Source organism: Heloderma suspectum, chromosome 3 (assembly GCF_057233095.1).
Source record: "Heloderma suspectum isolate Gila_16-S chromosome 3, 16-S_ref, whole genome shotgun sequence".
NCBI lineage: Eukaryota > Metazoa > Chordata > Lepidosauria > Squamata > Helodermatidae > Heloderma > Heloderma suspectum.
In genome coordinates this window covers 235,945,835-235,962,352 of record NC_139460.1, presented here as the reverse complement: position 1 = coordinate 235,962,352, position 16,518 = coordinate 235,945,835, and the positions used below count along the sequence as shown (strand labels likewise).

At 41.6% G+C, this 16,518-nt stretch overlaps 1 protein-coding gene across 3 annotated transcripts in view; it reads left to right on the top strand.

The window, feature by feature from the left end:
* DOCK1 (dedicator of cytokinesis 1) overlaps positions 1 to 16,518 on the top strand; it is a 556,714-nt gene that overhangs the window by 450,067 nt on the left and 90,129 nt on the right. For all 3 annotated transcript variants that reach the window (XM_084841443.1, XM_084841442.1, XM_084841444.1), the window contains exon 38: positions 8,160 to 8,279. In XM_084841443.1, coding sequence (XP_084697569.1) covers positions 8,160 to 8,279 — 120 coding nt within the window. The remainder of the gene's footprint in view (positions 1 to 8,159; positions 8,280 to 16,518) is intronic.

The window sequence follows — 16,518 nt, the reverse complement described above, 5'->3', positions numbered from 1 at the left end:
TTGTTCAGGAGGCAGCAACTCAATCCATCCCAAAGAAAAAGAAATGCAAGAAAGCCAAGTGGCTGTCTGATGAGGCTTTACAAGTAGCTGAGGAAAGAAGGGAAGCGAAAAGCAAGGGAGAAAGGGGAAGATATATCCAACTGAATGCAGAGTTCCAGAGAATAGCAAGGAGAGACAAGAAGGCCTTCTTAAATGAACAATGCAAAGAAATCGAGGAAAACAACAGAATGGGAAAGACTAGAGATCTCTTCAAGAAAATTGGAGATCTCAAGGGAACGTTTTGTGCAAAGACGGGCATGATAAAGGACAAAGAAGGCAGGGACCTAACAGAAGCAGATGAGATTAAGAAGAGGTGGAAAGAATACACAGAAGAACTGTACAGGAAAGATCTGAATGTCCCTGATAGCCATGATAGTGCAGTCACTGAACTTGAGCTGGACATCCTAGAGAGTGAAGTCAAGTGGGCCTTAGGAAGCATTAGTAACAACAAAGCTAGCGGAGATGACAGTATTCCAGCTGAGCTATTTAAAATCCTAAAAGATGATGCTGTTAAAGTGCTGCACTCAATATGCCAACAAATTTGGAACACTCAACAGTGGCCGCAAGACTGGAAAAGTTCAGTTTACATTCAAATTCCAAAGAAGGGCAACGCTAAAGAGTGTTCAAACTACTGCACAATTGCTCTCATTTCACATGCCAGCAAGGTGATGCTCAAAATCCTACAAGCTAGGCTTCAGCAGTATGCGAACCGAGAACTACCGGAAGTACAAGCTGGGTTTCGAAGAGGCAGAGGAACTAGAGATCAAATCACCAACATTCGCTGGATCATGGAGAAAGCAAGAGAATTCCAGAAAAACATCTATTTCTGCTTCATTGACTACGCTAAAGCCTTTGATTGTGTGGATCACAACAAACTGTGGCCAATTCTGAAAGAGATGGGAGTACCAGACCACCTTACCTGTCTCCTGAGAAACCTGTACGAGGGTCAAGAAGCAACAGTAAGAACCAGACATGGAACAACCGATTGGTTCAAAATTGGGAAAGGAGTACGACAAGGCTGCATATTGTCACCCTGCTTATTTAACTTCTATGCAGAGTACATGATGAGAAACGCCGGGTTGGATGAATCACAGGTCAGAATTAAGATTGCCGGGAGAATTATCAACAACCTCCGATATGCAGACGATACCACCCTAATGGCAGAAAGTGAAGAGGATCTAAAGAGCCTCTTGTTGAGGTTGAAAGAGGAGAGTGCAAAAGCTGGTTTGAAACTCAACATTAAAAAAACGAAGATCATGGCATCTGGCCCCATCACTTCCTGGCATATAGAAGGGGAAGAAATGGAAGCTGTGACAGATTTTATTTTCTTGGGCTCCAAGATCACCGCAGACGATGACCGTAGCCATGAAATTAAAAGATCCTTGCTCCTTGGGAGAAAAGCTATGGCAAACTTAGACAGCATAGTAAGAAGCAGAGACATCACCTTGCTGACAAAGGTCCGTCTAATCAAAGCTATGGTTTTCCCAGTAGTAATGTATGGCTGTGAGAGCTGGACGATAAGGAAGGCTGAGCGCCGAAGAATTGATGCTTTCGAACTGTGGTGCTGGAGAAGACTCTTACGAGTCCCCTGGACCACAAGGAGGTCCAATTGGTCCATCCTAAAGGAAATCAACCCTGAGTGCTCATTGGAAGGACAGATACTGAAGCTGAAGCTCAAATATTTTGGCCACCTAATGCGAAGAGAAAAGTCATTGGAAAAGACCCTGATGCTGGGAAAGACTGAAGGCAAAAGGAGAAGGGGACGGCAGAGGATGAGATGGCTAGATAGCATCACCGATGCAATTAATATGAACTTGAGCATGCTCCGGGAGAGAGCGGAGGACAGGAAGGCCTGGCGTGCTATGGTCCATGGGGTCACGAAGAGTCGGACACGACTGAACGACTGAACAATGATTTCCCCTTTCATGTAACAGTCACCAAATCCTAAACTGCTAAATATTGATGTCAGGGAAATAAAAAGTTTTATGTAGTTTTCAAAAAGAGAGATGATTTATCAAGGTGTCTGCTGCACTTGAGCTTTATTGTTGTAATTTGTCACCCAAATATCTCACAGTTATTTTACAATTTTGTGATTTGAGTTATCCATCATTTCAATGTTTGTACATGTGTACATATAGAGATAGATAATGTATTGCTTAATATGTGTACTTAGAGATAAGACAGCCTTATAAATTACTGGATCATATCATTTTGTATTTCGTAGTATAGCACATAATACCAAATTAGGCAAAATGTCTAACATGAAAGAATATTAAGAAAAGGATGAAGTCATCTCTAACTGGAGGACAGAATCAAGGATAATGTTTCCGAAACCTTCCAAAATGCTCAGGTTGTTCATCTGAATGTGAATCTCTCTAGACTCCTTTGACCCAAATACTACTATGATGGGCTAGCATGCAAGTTAAACAAAAGACCTCCTGGGACAGGGCTCCTGGGACAACATTTCCCTCTGAAAAGATAAAAATGGTCATTGGGTCTGTCTGTCTGTCTGTGGCACTATTCAGAACACAGGGGGTGGTATCTAACTTGTGGCTCTCTGCTGACCAGAGGCATCTGTCAGCAGAACAGGGAGGGGGCAATTTTTGGTGATTCTTCTTCCCCACTTCATTCCCCCATGCCCCCCAAATCTGGTTCAGATAGTCACTTGACCCTCCAGAGCAGATAGGGTTGGTAGAGGGGAAATTGCCAAAAATCACTCACCTTCACCTTCTTTTGTGGAGGGACCCAATGATGGATACCTTTTGTTTGTGGAGTGACAGTATTTGGATACCACCCAGAGGCCCTTGGAAAGCAGAGAATAGAAAATACAGAAAAACATAAGCATCATTAGCAAAGCTAGAGAAAAAGCTACACTAAATCAATAGAACCAACATGGGTAGTGTTTCCTAGTGGTTGGAAGGCCTGATAGTGTGATCATGTCCTACTGAATGATATATGTTTCTACACCATCATCCTTTTTGATAGCTAACTTTGTCCAAAGTCTTAAAAGTAGCTAACAGAATAGAACTAAATGTTAGCAGTATTGCAATGTGCTATAGAATATTAGTACATAGGATACATGTAAGAATTGTTTATTTTGAGATCCAAGCATAAACATTTGCAAAGATGTTCTTCTAAGCATTATGAACAATCTCAGGCATAGAGCCACAATCGGTTTTGATTGTTTCAATTCCTTTTTAAAAAGGCTGCCAAACTGAATTCCTTCAAAAGGAAAATTCATATCTCATCAGATGTTCAGCATATGACGGATGTGCACCATAACAAAGATTTGGTTCAAATCCCAGTCACTTCACCAGTTGCGTCATATTGGACTAGTTTGGGCATAATCTGCATTACCAAAAACAGAGCTTCACTTCAGGATTCTGAGGCTTGATATGTCTTCCCACTGACTAACATGGAGAAATGAACTAATGGCTATAGCAATTTTACTGGTGGGCAGAACTGCATGTAATTTGTAAGCATAGCTGTGCCTTCTGAGTGGATGAGTCAAAATTTCAGAAAAATAAGTGTGAGAGATTCTGTGCTAGGCATGTTTATAATTTGAGGGTTTGGTTTTTTGGAAGGGGACACCTATAACTTTATGTTTTGGCAGAACTGGATGACGTTCGCAGGTGTGGTTGTCCCTTTGGAAAGGATGAAGTATGCCAAAATTCAGACAAGTGCAGGGAGTTTTAAACAATGGGTAGTCCTTGCAGTTAGTTTGTGTGTGGGGGGGGATGTCCTCACCCCTTTGTACTTTTTCAGGGTATTTGTATGAAAAATGGCACACATTACAGAGGTTCCCTTAGGTAAGTAACCTGCAGGATTTCAGAGGTATAGGTGTAGAGGTTAGGGACTTACGATGAATGAGAAACAGTCTTGAGGCTTTTTGTTTGTTTTTCTGACCCATTGACACCAACTAATAGCTTGTCTCCCCAAAGCAGTGCAATTGGAAGTGAAAAGGAGAGTCATGATATAGTTATCCTATGGTTGGAACGTAGATCTGTCAATCGAGAACTACACTCCCCCACTCCTCTCCTCCTCCTGGTGTTTTCCTTTTATGGAGAGGTTTCTGGGGGCTTGGGGATGTATCCATTTAAATTGACTTTTCCAATGTGTCTGTGTCCACCTCAATCTCTAAGGAAGGCCCTGAGGGTTTGAGAGCAGCTCAGTTCACTTCAAGCCACTAGGGAGAAGCCCTGCTTCACATCAGACGAAGCCTGAGTCACTCTGACGTGGCCTTTTTGGTTGTGGATTTGTGCTTTGTCCAAAGCAGATGCACACCACTACAGCATATTGGGAAGTCATTCTGGTGTCAAAGATAATGGACATAATTTTTCTATTTGGACATGCATATTATTTATTTAGGTCCTGACTTCTTATGTGAATACATGTCCTGAATATATGTATACATGTGCAATCCTGTCAATTTTGGTGCCTAAATTCTTGTGAGACTTACAGCCATTATGGGAATTTCATGTCTTTTGCACGGGATTATGCATCACGTTAATATTTTGGCAGCCATGTTGAAAAATGACCAATGCTATTCAGTTGGCACTGGCTCCATGTCTGAGATTGTTTATAATATTGTCATGTACATGTTCACCAAGTTTCATGCTTGGTGTTACAAAAGATACAAACCTGGTGCAAACTGGTACACAACATCTCCTCTACATTGAATCATGAATTGGAAGCACCATTTCTAACTCATCAATATTTCTAGTTGGTAGTAAAAATGATTTTCTGATCAGGATAATGTGAGATATGTCCTTGTAAAATTAATTTTAAAAGTAGTTGATATGAGCCCTGGTAGGCTTTGATTTACATCATGAGAAATGCCGGGTTGGATGAATCACAGGTTGGAATTAAGATTGCCGGGAGAATTATCAACAACCTCAGATACGCAGATGATACCACCCTAATGGCAGAAAGATAAGAGGATCTAAAGAGCCTCTTGTTGAGGGTGAAAGAGGAGAGTGCAAAAGGTGGTTTGAAACTCGACATTAAAAAAACGAAGATCATGGCATCTGGCCCCATCACTTCCTGGCATATAGAAGGGGAAGAAATGGAAGCAGTGACAGATTTTATTTTCTTGGGCTCCAAGATCGCTACAGACGGCGACTGTAGCCATGAAATTAAAAGACGCTTGCTCCTTGGGAGAAAAGCTATGGCAAACCTAGACAGCATAGTAAGAAGCAGAGACATCACCTTGCCGACAAAGGTCCGTCTAATCAAAGCTATGGTTTTCCCTGTAGTAATGTATGGCTGTGAGAGCTGGACTATAAGGAAGGCTGAGCGCCGAAGAATTGATGCTTTCGAACTGTGGTGCTGGAGAAGACTCTTACGAGTCCCCTGGACTGCAAGGAGGTCCAATCAGTCCATCCTAAAGGAAATCAACCCTGAGCGCTCATTGGAAGGACAGATACTGAAGCTGAAGCTCAAATATTTTGGCCACCTAATGCGAAGAGAAAACTCTCTGGAAAAGACCCTGATGCTGGGAAAGACTGAAAGCAAAAGGAGAAGGGGACAGCAGAGGATGAGATGGCTAGATAGCATCACTGATGCAATGAATATAGACTTGAGCACGCTCTGGGAGAGAGTGGAGGACAGGAAGGCCTGGCGTGCTATGGTCCATGGGGTCACAAAGAGTCGGACACGACTGAACGACTGAACAACAACAACAGGCTTTGATTAATTCAGTGCTCTTGAAAGAAAATGTTTAGAGTGGGGGAAAGGCACAAAGATCTTGCGTAGGGCAAGCAAGGTTCCTTTTTAAGAAATGGAATGACTGGCAGCCAAATGTAAGGAAATGTAAATTTAAAGGCAGAAAAGGTGTAAAGCATATTTGTAAGACCTGAGGAAAGACATTTTCCAGTTTATATACTCATCTTTCCTGAAATTGATTGGTAAATCTTTTTTTTTTTATAAAAATAGAAAATGTCAATGACATTCTGATGACACTTAAAGGATAAAGCTGTCACTGGAGAGCTTTTATTAAAAGTGTGTGGGTTTTTTAATTGTTAATGAGAGGTATATTGTGGAGAGAAAGAAATGGTAAAAATATGCAGTTTAAACCATATTCACTCAGCCCCACTGAATTCAGTGGGGCTTATTCCCAGATAAGCATGCATGAGATTACAAACTGACTGTGATCTAATGCACGCTCTCTCAGAATTGTGTTCTATGTACTTCCAAATTGAGCTAAGCTATCACAAAAGCTGTATTTTGAACTGGCTGGTAGGGTCATACATATTTGAATAGCAGAAAATGAAATGAAAGCCATGTTCTTGTGTTCCAGTGGCATTCAATGTAGTATTCTGTTGTGCCCGTGTGCTCGTGGGAGTGACTGCTTGCACAACAGGGGTTTTGCGCTTCTGAAATTAACCCAAATTGAGTGGAAATTCTTGTTTCTGGAATGGGTCGGGTCAATGGAGCTCACAGAAGGGAGCTCTGCTGACCTGTCCTGATCAGGAAAAGAGTGTTTCCGCTCTTTTCTGGGGTTATTTTTAGAAGTGCAAAAGCCATGTTGTGCAAGTAGTCGCTCCCACGAGTGCAACAGAACCAGCAGAGGTAGAATGGTCCCATTGGGTACTGCCATGAGTTACAAATCTGAAATATAAGCCAGATATGTTCAACACATCATTTCCCCCATTTACTCCAAGCAGAGGCACTGAAAAGTAAGATATGAAAAATAAAAAAATATATCTATATATTTAACATAGAAAATGTTCTGCCAAATCATGTATTTCCATCTTGAATTCTTCTATTTCCATATAAATTATTGTATTTCATTGAGATTACGGCACATTATCCCTGTCTTACATAGAAGGATATTTCAATGTTATAATGATTTTACTATGGTAGTATAAAATTTCAGAATCAAGATAACTTTCTTAATTTGCTCCTGTTAATTGCTTGAAGGCAGAGACCTGGAGAAATAACAGCTTTCTACATGTCAAATGTAAGACTTAATTAAAAAGTAAAAACAGCATTCGCTCTAAGTTATCCATCAGCCAGGTTTCCTATGTTTGAAATGCTCAGTATAGTTTTATGCCAGTGCTGATTCTATAATGCAGGTAAACAATTAGTCGTTTGTAGAAAACAGGCACCAATACACACATGCAAGAGCAGCAGTATTGACATTTATGGGTATGCTGGTCTGAATCTGTAGCCAGTGATATATTTTCTCTTAACTGAATTGTATATATTTTTCACTGTGCTTTGAAAGTCTTTCCAGCTTAACAACAGTGGCCCATGTCAGCTCATTTGTGAGGTTCTTAAGACAGGAAAGTTCAACAATAAACACCTTTTATAATTTCAGCTATAACTGTTTGGTTTTCCTCAATAGCTTCACAATGGGCCTGTTTATACAATCACGGAAGTGGAAATAAGTCACAGTGGCTTATTTCCCCCACCACACATGCTGGCTGCATGCTGGGAAGATTTGCATAATTACCCTCGCTGGTGCAGCTTGCCGTTTCATGTGAACCCTGTGAGGGTGGCTTGTTGCTATGGTTAACAAACCACCCCAGAACCCTACAACAGTCCATTGGGTCTGGGTGGTTTGTTAACCACAGCAACAGGCTATCCTTGCCGGGTTTGCATGACACACCAAGCTGCCCTGGTGAGAGTAATTATGCAAATCCCCCTGACATGCAACAGCCACACATAGTGGGGGAAATAAGCCACCGTGGCTTATTTTCCCCTCTGTGATTGTGCAAACCCCTGGTCAGTTGTGTCTGGCTCTTTTTTTCATTTTGTGCCTTACAGTTCAATTTACTCATATTGGACGTCCCCCAGGGCTGCAGGCTCTTTCACAGTGTAAAGGGACCACACTGACTGATGAATGCGAGGCCACTTTTATTTGGAAGAGCTTTTCATTAGGGAGCTGTTATCCAGTCAGTGGTGTTCAACTAAGCATCCTGAATGTCCTAAGTATCGAAAATATGGATAATATGTCTAAGGCATGATGTCAACATTGATGTCATATTCTCTCCTCCTATAACAACACTGCAACCTCATCCCATCCCATCGGCTTGTTTAAAATAGGGCAAAGTTAGAGGTAGATTAATCAGGTTTTATTCTCTTCTTTTTTTTTCCACTGTTTACATTTTATTTAGTGGTCAGAAGAACCATGCGCAGCGCATCTTACTCAGCGGGATGGATACCAGGCAGCCACGCAAGGACAACTAAAAGATCAGCTCTATCAAGAAATTATCCATTATTTTGACAAGGGCAAGGTAAAAAAGAAGCATGTTCTGTGGCTTTTACTGCAAAGCTGCAAGCTACAAACGTGCCAAAAGGCAAAGAAATAATTTATCAAATGACCAGTTCCATGAGCTTTCAAGCTGAGATTTTGGATGTTTTATGTGAACAAGCTGGAGGCAAGAGCCTAAAGAAAAGGGGTGGGGGGAAGCTAACAAGGGTGAACAGTGCTCCAGTCTCCCATTCTTGAACACAAATTTTGCTTATAAAGGCAAAGGAAGTGCTATTCCCACACTCTACTGTATGCATGCACACATATGTGTATACTTGTAAGGATGAGGATACAGCTGATTTTCATCTAGTCTACATGCCGTCAAATTCCTTTGTCAAGTTCAGGAATATGCTTAGGGAAGGAGTGGTATGGCTGAGATGGCCCCATCTCAGCCATAAAGCTTACTGGGTGAACCTGGGCCAAGCTAAACTATTTTACAGGGCTGTTGTGTTGATAAAATGGCTGGTGTCAAGAATAATGGCCTGTTTTCCATCCTGAGATTAGGCCGTGTTATTCTGTCTAATGTAACCGCCTGGAATTGTATGATATCTAGAGGCTCCTTGGCCCTCTGCTCAAGGCCAGGTGCAGTCCCTGCTAAGTGGGAAGTGCTAACAGCTGGGGTTGATGGGGAGTTCCAGCCTCTTGGAGGCAAGGGCGTCCACCCAGGGGCTGAGCCAGAGACTGGCTAAAGGAAAATCTGCCTAGGTTGCCAGGGCTGGGCTTTAACAGAGGGCTGAGGTAGAGGCATTGGATCTCCCTGTGTTCTGGTGGTTCTGGACCTGCAGATGGCTAGTTGCTATCCAGGGAGACCCATACTTAGGTATGTTAAGGATAGGCCAGGAGCTTTATTATTTTGCTTGGGTGTGCATTTATAAAGCTCGCTGTGTATGTGTAAGTAATGTGTCTTTATACCGTTTTGCTACTTCCATTCCTTCTTTTCCCTCCACCCCTTTATTTTTACCTTAATAAATCTTTATCCAACTTTTATTTGGTGTGATTTCTCTGCATAACCTCAGTGCTAGCTAATTTCAGTGCCTCTTGGCTTAGGAGGGCATCTACTGGGTATTTTGGGGGACTGGAAGGCCAGGCTTGGCCAGTCCTATTTGGTAGGAGAGCTGGAATCAGTTCCAGAGTGGTCCTACCTTGCAAGAAGGTTGGAGCTGATGCCAGCGATCCTTCACAGCTGGCATACCTGAGTGTTGCCCTCAGGTATGCCAGCCACCTTCAGGTCGTTAGACTTTAGGGATTAGTATTGATCTTGTGTGTATCCTGCCTTTCCTCTAAGGCTGCCTTCCCCAACCTGGGGCCCTCCAGATGTTTCGGTCAACAGCTCCCAGTATTCCTGACCGTGGCTATGCTGGCTATGACTGATGGGGGTTAAAGTCCAAAGCATTTGGATGGTTCCAGGTTGTGAAAGCTTGTTCTAAGGCTTAGAAGAAAGGCAAGATACAAATGAAATAAATCATAATTAGTGATAGGCTTGGGGGGGATAGAAGGAGAGGTGTCACATTTGTCATGTGAAGCTTGGCATGAAACAGGTTGAAGAAGATGCAAGGTTTGAAAGATGATTTTTCAGCTACGAAACAAGCAGGATTACAGCAAAGTATTTTGCAGCATCTCTGCTTCTACTGTCTTCAGCTGTTTATGGGGGGGAAAACAACTTCAGTACTTATAGTATTTTAAATACTGACTTGTGTGTTTCTGCTACCATGGTACTAATGAACTGTTTATGAACAGCAGGCAAAATACCCGTTTAGAAGGCTTCAACCTGTGCAGGGCTCTACAAAATAAGGAATTCACAGTTAGCAACAGCATCGTTTTGTCGAACAGTCTGGTTTTGATTTTAGCAGCAATTGTGTATATTTTTCCAGTCATAAATGGAAAGGGAGAAGTAAATGTCTGCTTGTTTAAGAACTGCTGAATGTTTGTTTTGTCTCCTTTTCTCCTACATTTTGGAGAGATCAGCAAAATCTGTACTATTCTTAACTGTGTTGTCAGCATTCAAGTAACAAATTTTAGAGCTCTTCCTATTGTTTACAGAGATTCTTGGATTTTCTGGCTGAAAATTAATCTTATCCAACTTGCTAACCCTGGTGTGTGTGTGTGTGTGTGTGTGTGTGTGAAAGAATATGGGAAGGTTGACCCCATATCTGTGCAAATTGAGAGTAATTTGGGAGCAACCAGATTTAATACGGCCCAAAAGAAAATTAAAGGCACACAGACACCTTTGCCCAGGGAATGTCAGGTACTGAAGGTGAGTGCTTATATTGGAGGGAACAATCCTATGGCTGCTAGTCAGCAGCTAGATGGCCATAGGATATGTCTGTTTCTGGGAACCGACTTCCCCCCCTCCCGCGCTGCCTTGTAGGCAGCTGGGAATGGCCCTGCACTCCGCGCTAGGAAGAGGAGAGTGGAGCTGCAAAACGAGGTGTTCTGGGGGGTGTTCCAGGGTGGGGAAGGCGAAAATGCCAGTACAACACATCCTATGTATCGTCCAGCAGCCACCTCCCCTGCTCTGCCTTCCCACCTCTGAGTTCGGAGGCGGCCGCCTATCCCTATAGGATTGTGCCCTAAGAAAATTTATATGCCACTTTTCAGCCCCCAGAAAACTCCCAAAGCAACTTAGAATGTAATAATTAGACCATAATAAAACCTATTTAAATACAACACAAAAATGAACTTCTTGGTAAGGCTGGCACAACTACATAGCAATAAAAATAACCATTAGATGGCCCAATTCAAGGGGTGGCCACTGCTCCTATTCTGTTCTGGCTGCCTTTCCCACAAGGATGATGACTAGAAAGGAAAAATCCACCAGATGTTAGAGAAAGGATGAGGGACCATCCTCGTCTTCACATACCTTGACCTCTGTCTGTCTGTCTGTCTTTCTAGACCTACAGTACTAGGGCTTGTTTCCAGGAGTTTTTCCAGAGGCAAGGCAGTACCCAGCACTGACACAGGCTAGTATCTCTTCCTTATCAGTTAGGTTATTTGCTAGCTGGCTTTAGAGCAGCATCTTGGAAGCCAGCAGCAGAGCTGACCAAGACTGGGGAGCAGTAGAGAAGACATCCAAGGGTGGGGCTACAGTTGGCTACCATCTGCAGTCATTTAAATGTTTGGAGTGCATGAGAAACTAAGTTTTGGACTATTCTGAAATTTGGTACAAAATGATACATCACAAGTAAAGGTTCAAAGCCTTAGCCTAATTTTCTGAATGGTTATGAGTAATTTATTCCCACTCCCACTTTTGATATGCACACACTATTTTTCTAATCTTCTGTTTCCGTGTAAAATGACACTTTGCTTGATTTTGTGTCTTCATGTAATTTTGTTGTTGTTGTTTTTCTTCAAATATTCATCCTTCCTCTGTATTGTCTCTTTTGTAGTACAGTAATCTTTCCCCCACTTTTTCCTGTCTAAGGCTGCAATTGTCATCACACTTATGTGGGAGGAAGTCCCACTAAATTCATTGAGGCTTACTTCTCAGTAGACATATATAGGATTGCACTGTAAAAGGCGTAGTTCATTTTATCCCAGTTTGGAAATAGATGAGTCTCTTTAGCTTTCAGTAAAGCTCTTACTCCATGGACATCAATGAATGTGTTTTGTGTAATGACCAAAGCAGTAACGCTTCTGAGTGTTAGATGAAGCAATAACACTTCTAAGCAAAATTATATATAATTTATCAAGTGTTTTAAAGTTTGTGCATCCTTTCTGGCAGGCAATGCAGTCCCAACTTGCATTTTGTTTTAATTAAATACACAAATTCCATAGCATGCTTCAAGAGCTATGCATTTGTATGTAGTGATATACATACCGAGCAGGACAATTGATAAACATTTAAAATTTCATCAATTAGGAAACCAATCTTAAAGATGAATGAAAGTATCACACTGCTAATTTTGAGCGGATAAAAATAATGCATGTTTGGGGCTAATGGAAGATAAAGCCAACTGAATTTACATGTCATTGCTTACTGTAGCCAAAGGAAAAATGTATTTTCATATCGAGATGTCGTTTCTGAATGAAATTTATTTTAGTTCACACTTTGATGTGTGTTAGGTTATATATTTGAGCCTGTCATAACATTATGAAACAAAAAGCTTTACTAAGGACAGAATTAAGGGAAAGTTTAAGGACAAAAGGCAAGGAAAGGGACTACTAAATTTCATTAAGATTACAGTGCTAGCCATAGAGGGCAGGGTTTGCGCAATTTTGCATTTCGTGTGTGTGTGTGTGTGTGTGTGTGTTGAAATTGCCCTGATGTTGTGTCTTACATTTATCCTTAATTGATGTTTTGCCATTGAATTCCCACTGTTTTTGAAGTCCCATATATCAATGCAGCTTGTTCACAGGTATTTCTAAGTGACATGTAATGCTAAATGTATTGGGTACTGGATCATACTAGCAGTTAAGAAATCATTTTTTTCCTTTCAGACTCACCTACCTCTTCCACAGTCCACTATCCCTTCTTCTTCAGACACTTTTGCCCTCCCATTACCCACATCATTCATTCATTGCATTTATATCCCGCCTTTTTTCCTCTTGCAAGGAACCCAAGGCAGCTTACATTTTCCTCCCCTCCATTTTATCCTCACAACAACAACCCTGTGAGGTAGGTTGGGCTGAGAGCCTGTGACTGGCCCAAAGTCACCCAGTGAGCTTCCATGGCCAAGTGGGGACTAGTACCCGGATCTCCTGGCTCCCAGTCCATCACTCTCACCACTACACTACACTGACTCTGTAACTAACATTACAATCATAATGATGATTAACATCATGAATCATGTTAAACGTTCTTGGGCTCATTGTTATGTTCAGCAAGGCTTGTCACAATACTGTGCTTTTCTTTTTTTCTTTTTTTGACATATGCCACTGTCCAACTTAAAACTGAAAATGCAGGCCCAGGCAGTAAATTGTATGTATATTATTCCTGCTGTCTCATGTGCTAAAATTGCGCGCTGAATGTCTGAAATATCATACAAAGTCATTTGCAATGGAGGTTGTTCAGGCTGCAGAAGGAGTGCTAAGTCCAATGGTTCTCAACTTTAGCTCCCCAAATTGGGCTACAGTTCCCATTATCCCTAGCCAGCATGGCCAGGAGGATTTTAGTACAGCAGTGTTTATTAAGCTGGTTATAAAGTGCCTTTGCCAAGAACTAAGCAGCCCTCTAACACAATTAAAATTAAGAGTGCTAGTCTCAATGCTGTTGTGACGTAACCCTCCCTCAGGTCCGTCTGCCTCCACTTTGGGACAGCTGTCCTCACTGTTTCACAAGCTTCAGCCCCTGAATTCACTAGGTAAAAGAGTACCCAATATGCCTAGTTGGTTCCCTTTACCCAACCAGGAGAAGTACCCAGGAAATATGAGCACTATTGGTAGTGCAGAACGATGAACAAGATGTGGGACTTTATAATTTAAAAACAAACAAATTAAAGTTTATTTAATACAAGAGATGTTATAACTTATAATTAATCACTCAGTTCTCGCTCTTATCCTGCCTACTCTACCCTTAATAAGTCCTGTTCCCACAACCCCACTATCTAGATGTAGCTTCATCAAACCTGATCTCTATCTAACAAACTGTCTGCTCCTGTCTTTTATAAACTCAGTTTCCTCACCCACACACATGAGCCCCCCCACCTTTCACTCACTTTCTACCAGAAAATTAACCCTAATTTACCTGCGTTCTACTTAACACAGCAAACACATATAAACATTAATATTGTCTCCACATGGTATGCATTGTGATTTTGTCACAACTGTCAACACACCTTAAAAACACACACACAAAAAAAAAAACACAGCATATTAAACTGTTCAGACAGGATAAGGTTCATGAATATCAATCCAAAGAGATTTTAGTGGAAGTACGTATAAAGATCTGACTGGCATGTTAGGGGTTTTTTACAGATGATAATGAGAAAGAAGATAAGGTCACTTATCAATAGCTAAGGACTGAGAGCAGAAAAACGGAAAGAAAATAGAGAGAACTACAATTTCTAGTTACTAAGGTTGTCACTGAGGATGGTCTAGAAAATCCAACTAGACATGTGAGGTGCATACATTTTGTTTGGGTAAGCAGATCTGAGAATCTTCCATCCAGATATAGATATTATGAGAAAAGTAAATTAGGGCTATATCTTTGAAATCTGACTTTCTGAGAGTATTTGTCATTCCATATTTCACTCCTGTTGATTAGAAATCTCTCTAATCATCAACTGAAGTACATCTTGTACTTTACTGGTAATTACAAGTATACTGTAGCAGGATAATTTGTCTATCCATATTAACGTTATTATTTCCAGCAACTAGTTAAACAATGCTGGAACAAAATGTTAGATGAAAATATATTTCTCTCACTTCGTATGCATGTAATCTAAATTGGCCATGTTTCAAGGTGGGTTGCTGGTTCTCTGGAAAATGGAGGGGGGATTTCAAGAAAATTAGTGAAGATGAAGAAGGTAACAGAAAACTGAAACAAAAAAGGAGGAAAAATAAGAGAATTGGCCTATCATGGTCAAAAGAAGCTATGGAGAAAACTGAGCAGAATTATTTTCTGACAAGGCAGTGTACATTAACTGTAGAGGATGGCCATAAGCTTCATTCAGAAGCAATCAAAGAGACAACCAGTTCTTTTCTCCCCCTTAGTCAGGCATCACTGGGATTTCCTCCAAAAGCAAATACCTGTTTCAGAGGAGGAATTTTCCTCCAGACCACAATGGGGGAGGAAAGAGTTAAATTCCCTCTCCCCTCCTGCTGCAGTCCTGCTGCTTATAACCCCCCAGCAGGTGCTATTTTCATTTTTAAAAAGCATCCACATTGAATGCAGAGACACATGTAATGTCACATTTAGTTTGGCCCTTAGTTGCAATAAAATTCAGCTTTAAATCTGACAAATAATATGACAAACAGCCTTATGTTCTTCTATGGAAATACTGGGCAGCATGAATAAATTTAAGGCTAGTCCATACATAGCTGCAATATGTGCTCAAACAGGCCCCACCCCATGTGTAGAATGTCACATGTGCACACATATACTTGGGTGCACAATTTATCCAATAAAAAGAAGTTGAGGGCATTGTTGTTGTTGTTCAGTCATTAAGTCGTGTCTGACTCTTCGTGACCCCATGGACCATAGCACGCCAGGCCTTCCTGTCCTCCGCGCTCTCTCGGACTGTGCTCAAGTTCATATTCATTGCATCGGTGATGCTATCTAACCATCTCATCCTCTGCCGTCCCCTTCTCCTTTTGCCTTCAATCTTTCCCAGCATCAGGGTCTTTTCCAATGAGTTTTCTCTTCGCATTAGGTGGCCAAAATATTTGAGCTTCAGCTTCAGTGTCTGACCTTCCAATGAGCAGTCAGGGTTGATTTCCTTTAGGATGGACTGATTTGACCTCCTTGCAGTCCAGGGGACTCGTAAGAGTCTTCTCCAGCACCACAGTTCGAAAGCATCAATTCTTCGGCGCTCAGCCTTCCTTATAGTCCAGCTCTCACAGCCATACGTTACTATTGGGAAAACCATAGCTTTGATTATACGGACCTTTGTTGGCAAGGTGATGTCTCTGCTTCTTACTATGCTGTCTAGGTTTGCTATAGCTTTTCTCCCAAGGAGCAAGCGTCTTTTAATTTCATGGCTACAGTCACCGTCTGTGGTGATCTTGGAGCCCAAACAAATAAATCTGTCACTGCTTCCATTTCTTCCCCTTCTATATGCCAGGAAGTGATGGGGCCAGATGCCATGATTTTAGTTTTTTTTAATGTTGAGTTTCAAACCAGCTTTTGCACTCTCCACTTTCACCCTCAACAGGAGGCTCTTTAGATCCTCTTCGCTTTCTGCCATTAGGGTGGTATCGTCTACGTATCGGAGGTTGTTGATAATTCTCCCGACAATCTTAATTCCGACCTGTGATTCATCCAACCCGGCGTTTCTCATGATGTACTCTGCATATAAGTAAAATAAGCAGGGCGACAATATACAGCCTTGTCGTACTCCTTTCCCAATTTTGAACCAATCGGTTGTTCCATGTCTGGTTCTTACTGTTGCTTCTTGACCCTCGTACAGGTTTCTCAGGAGACAGGTAACATGGTCTGGTTCTCCCATCACTTTAAGAATTTGCCACAGTTTGTTGTGATCCACACAATCAAAGGCTTTAGTGTAGTCAATGAAGCAGAAATAGACATTTTTCTGGAATTCTCTTGCTTTCTCCATGATCCAGCG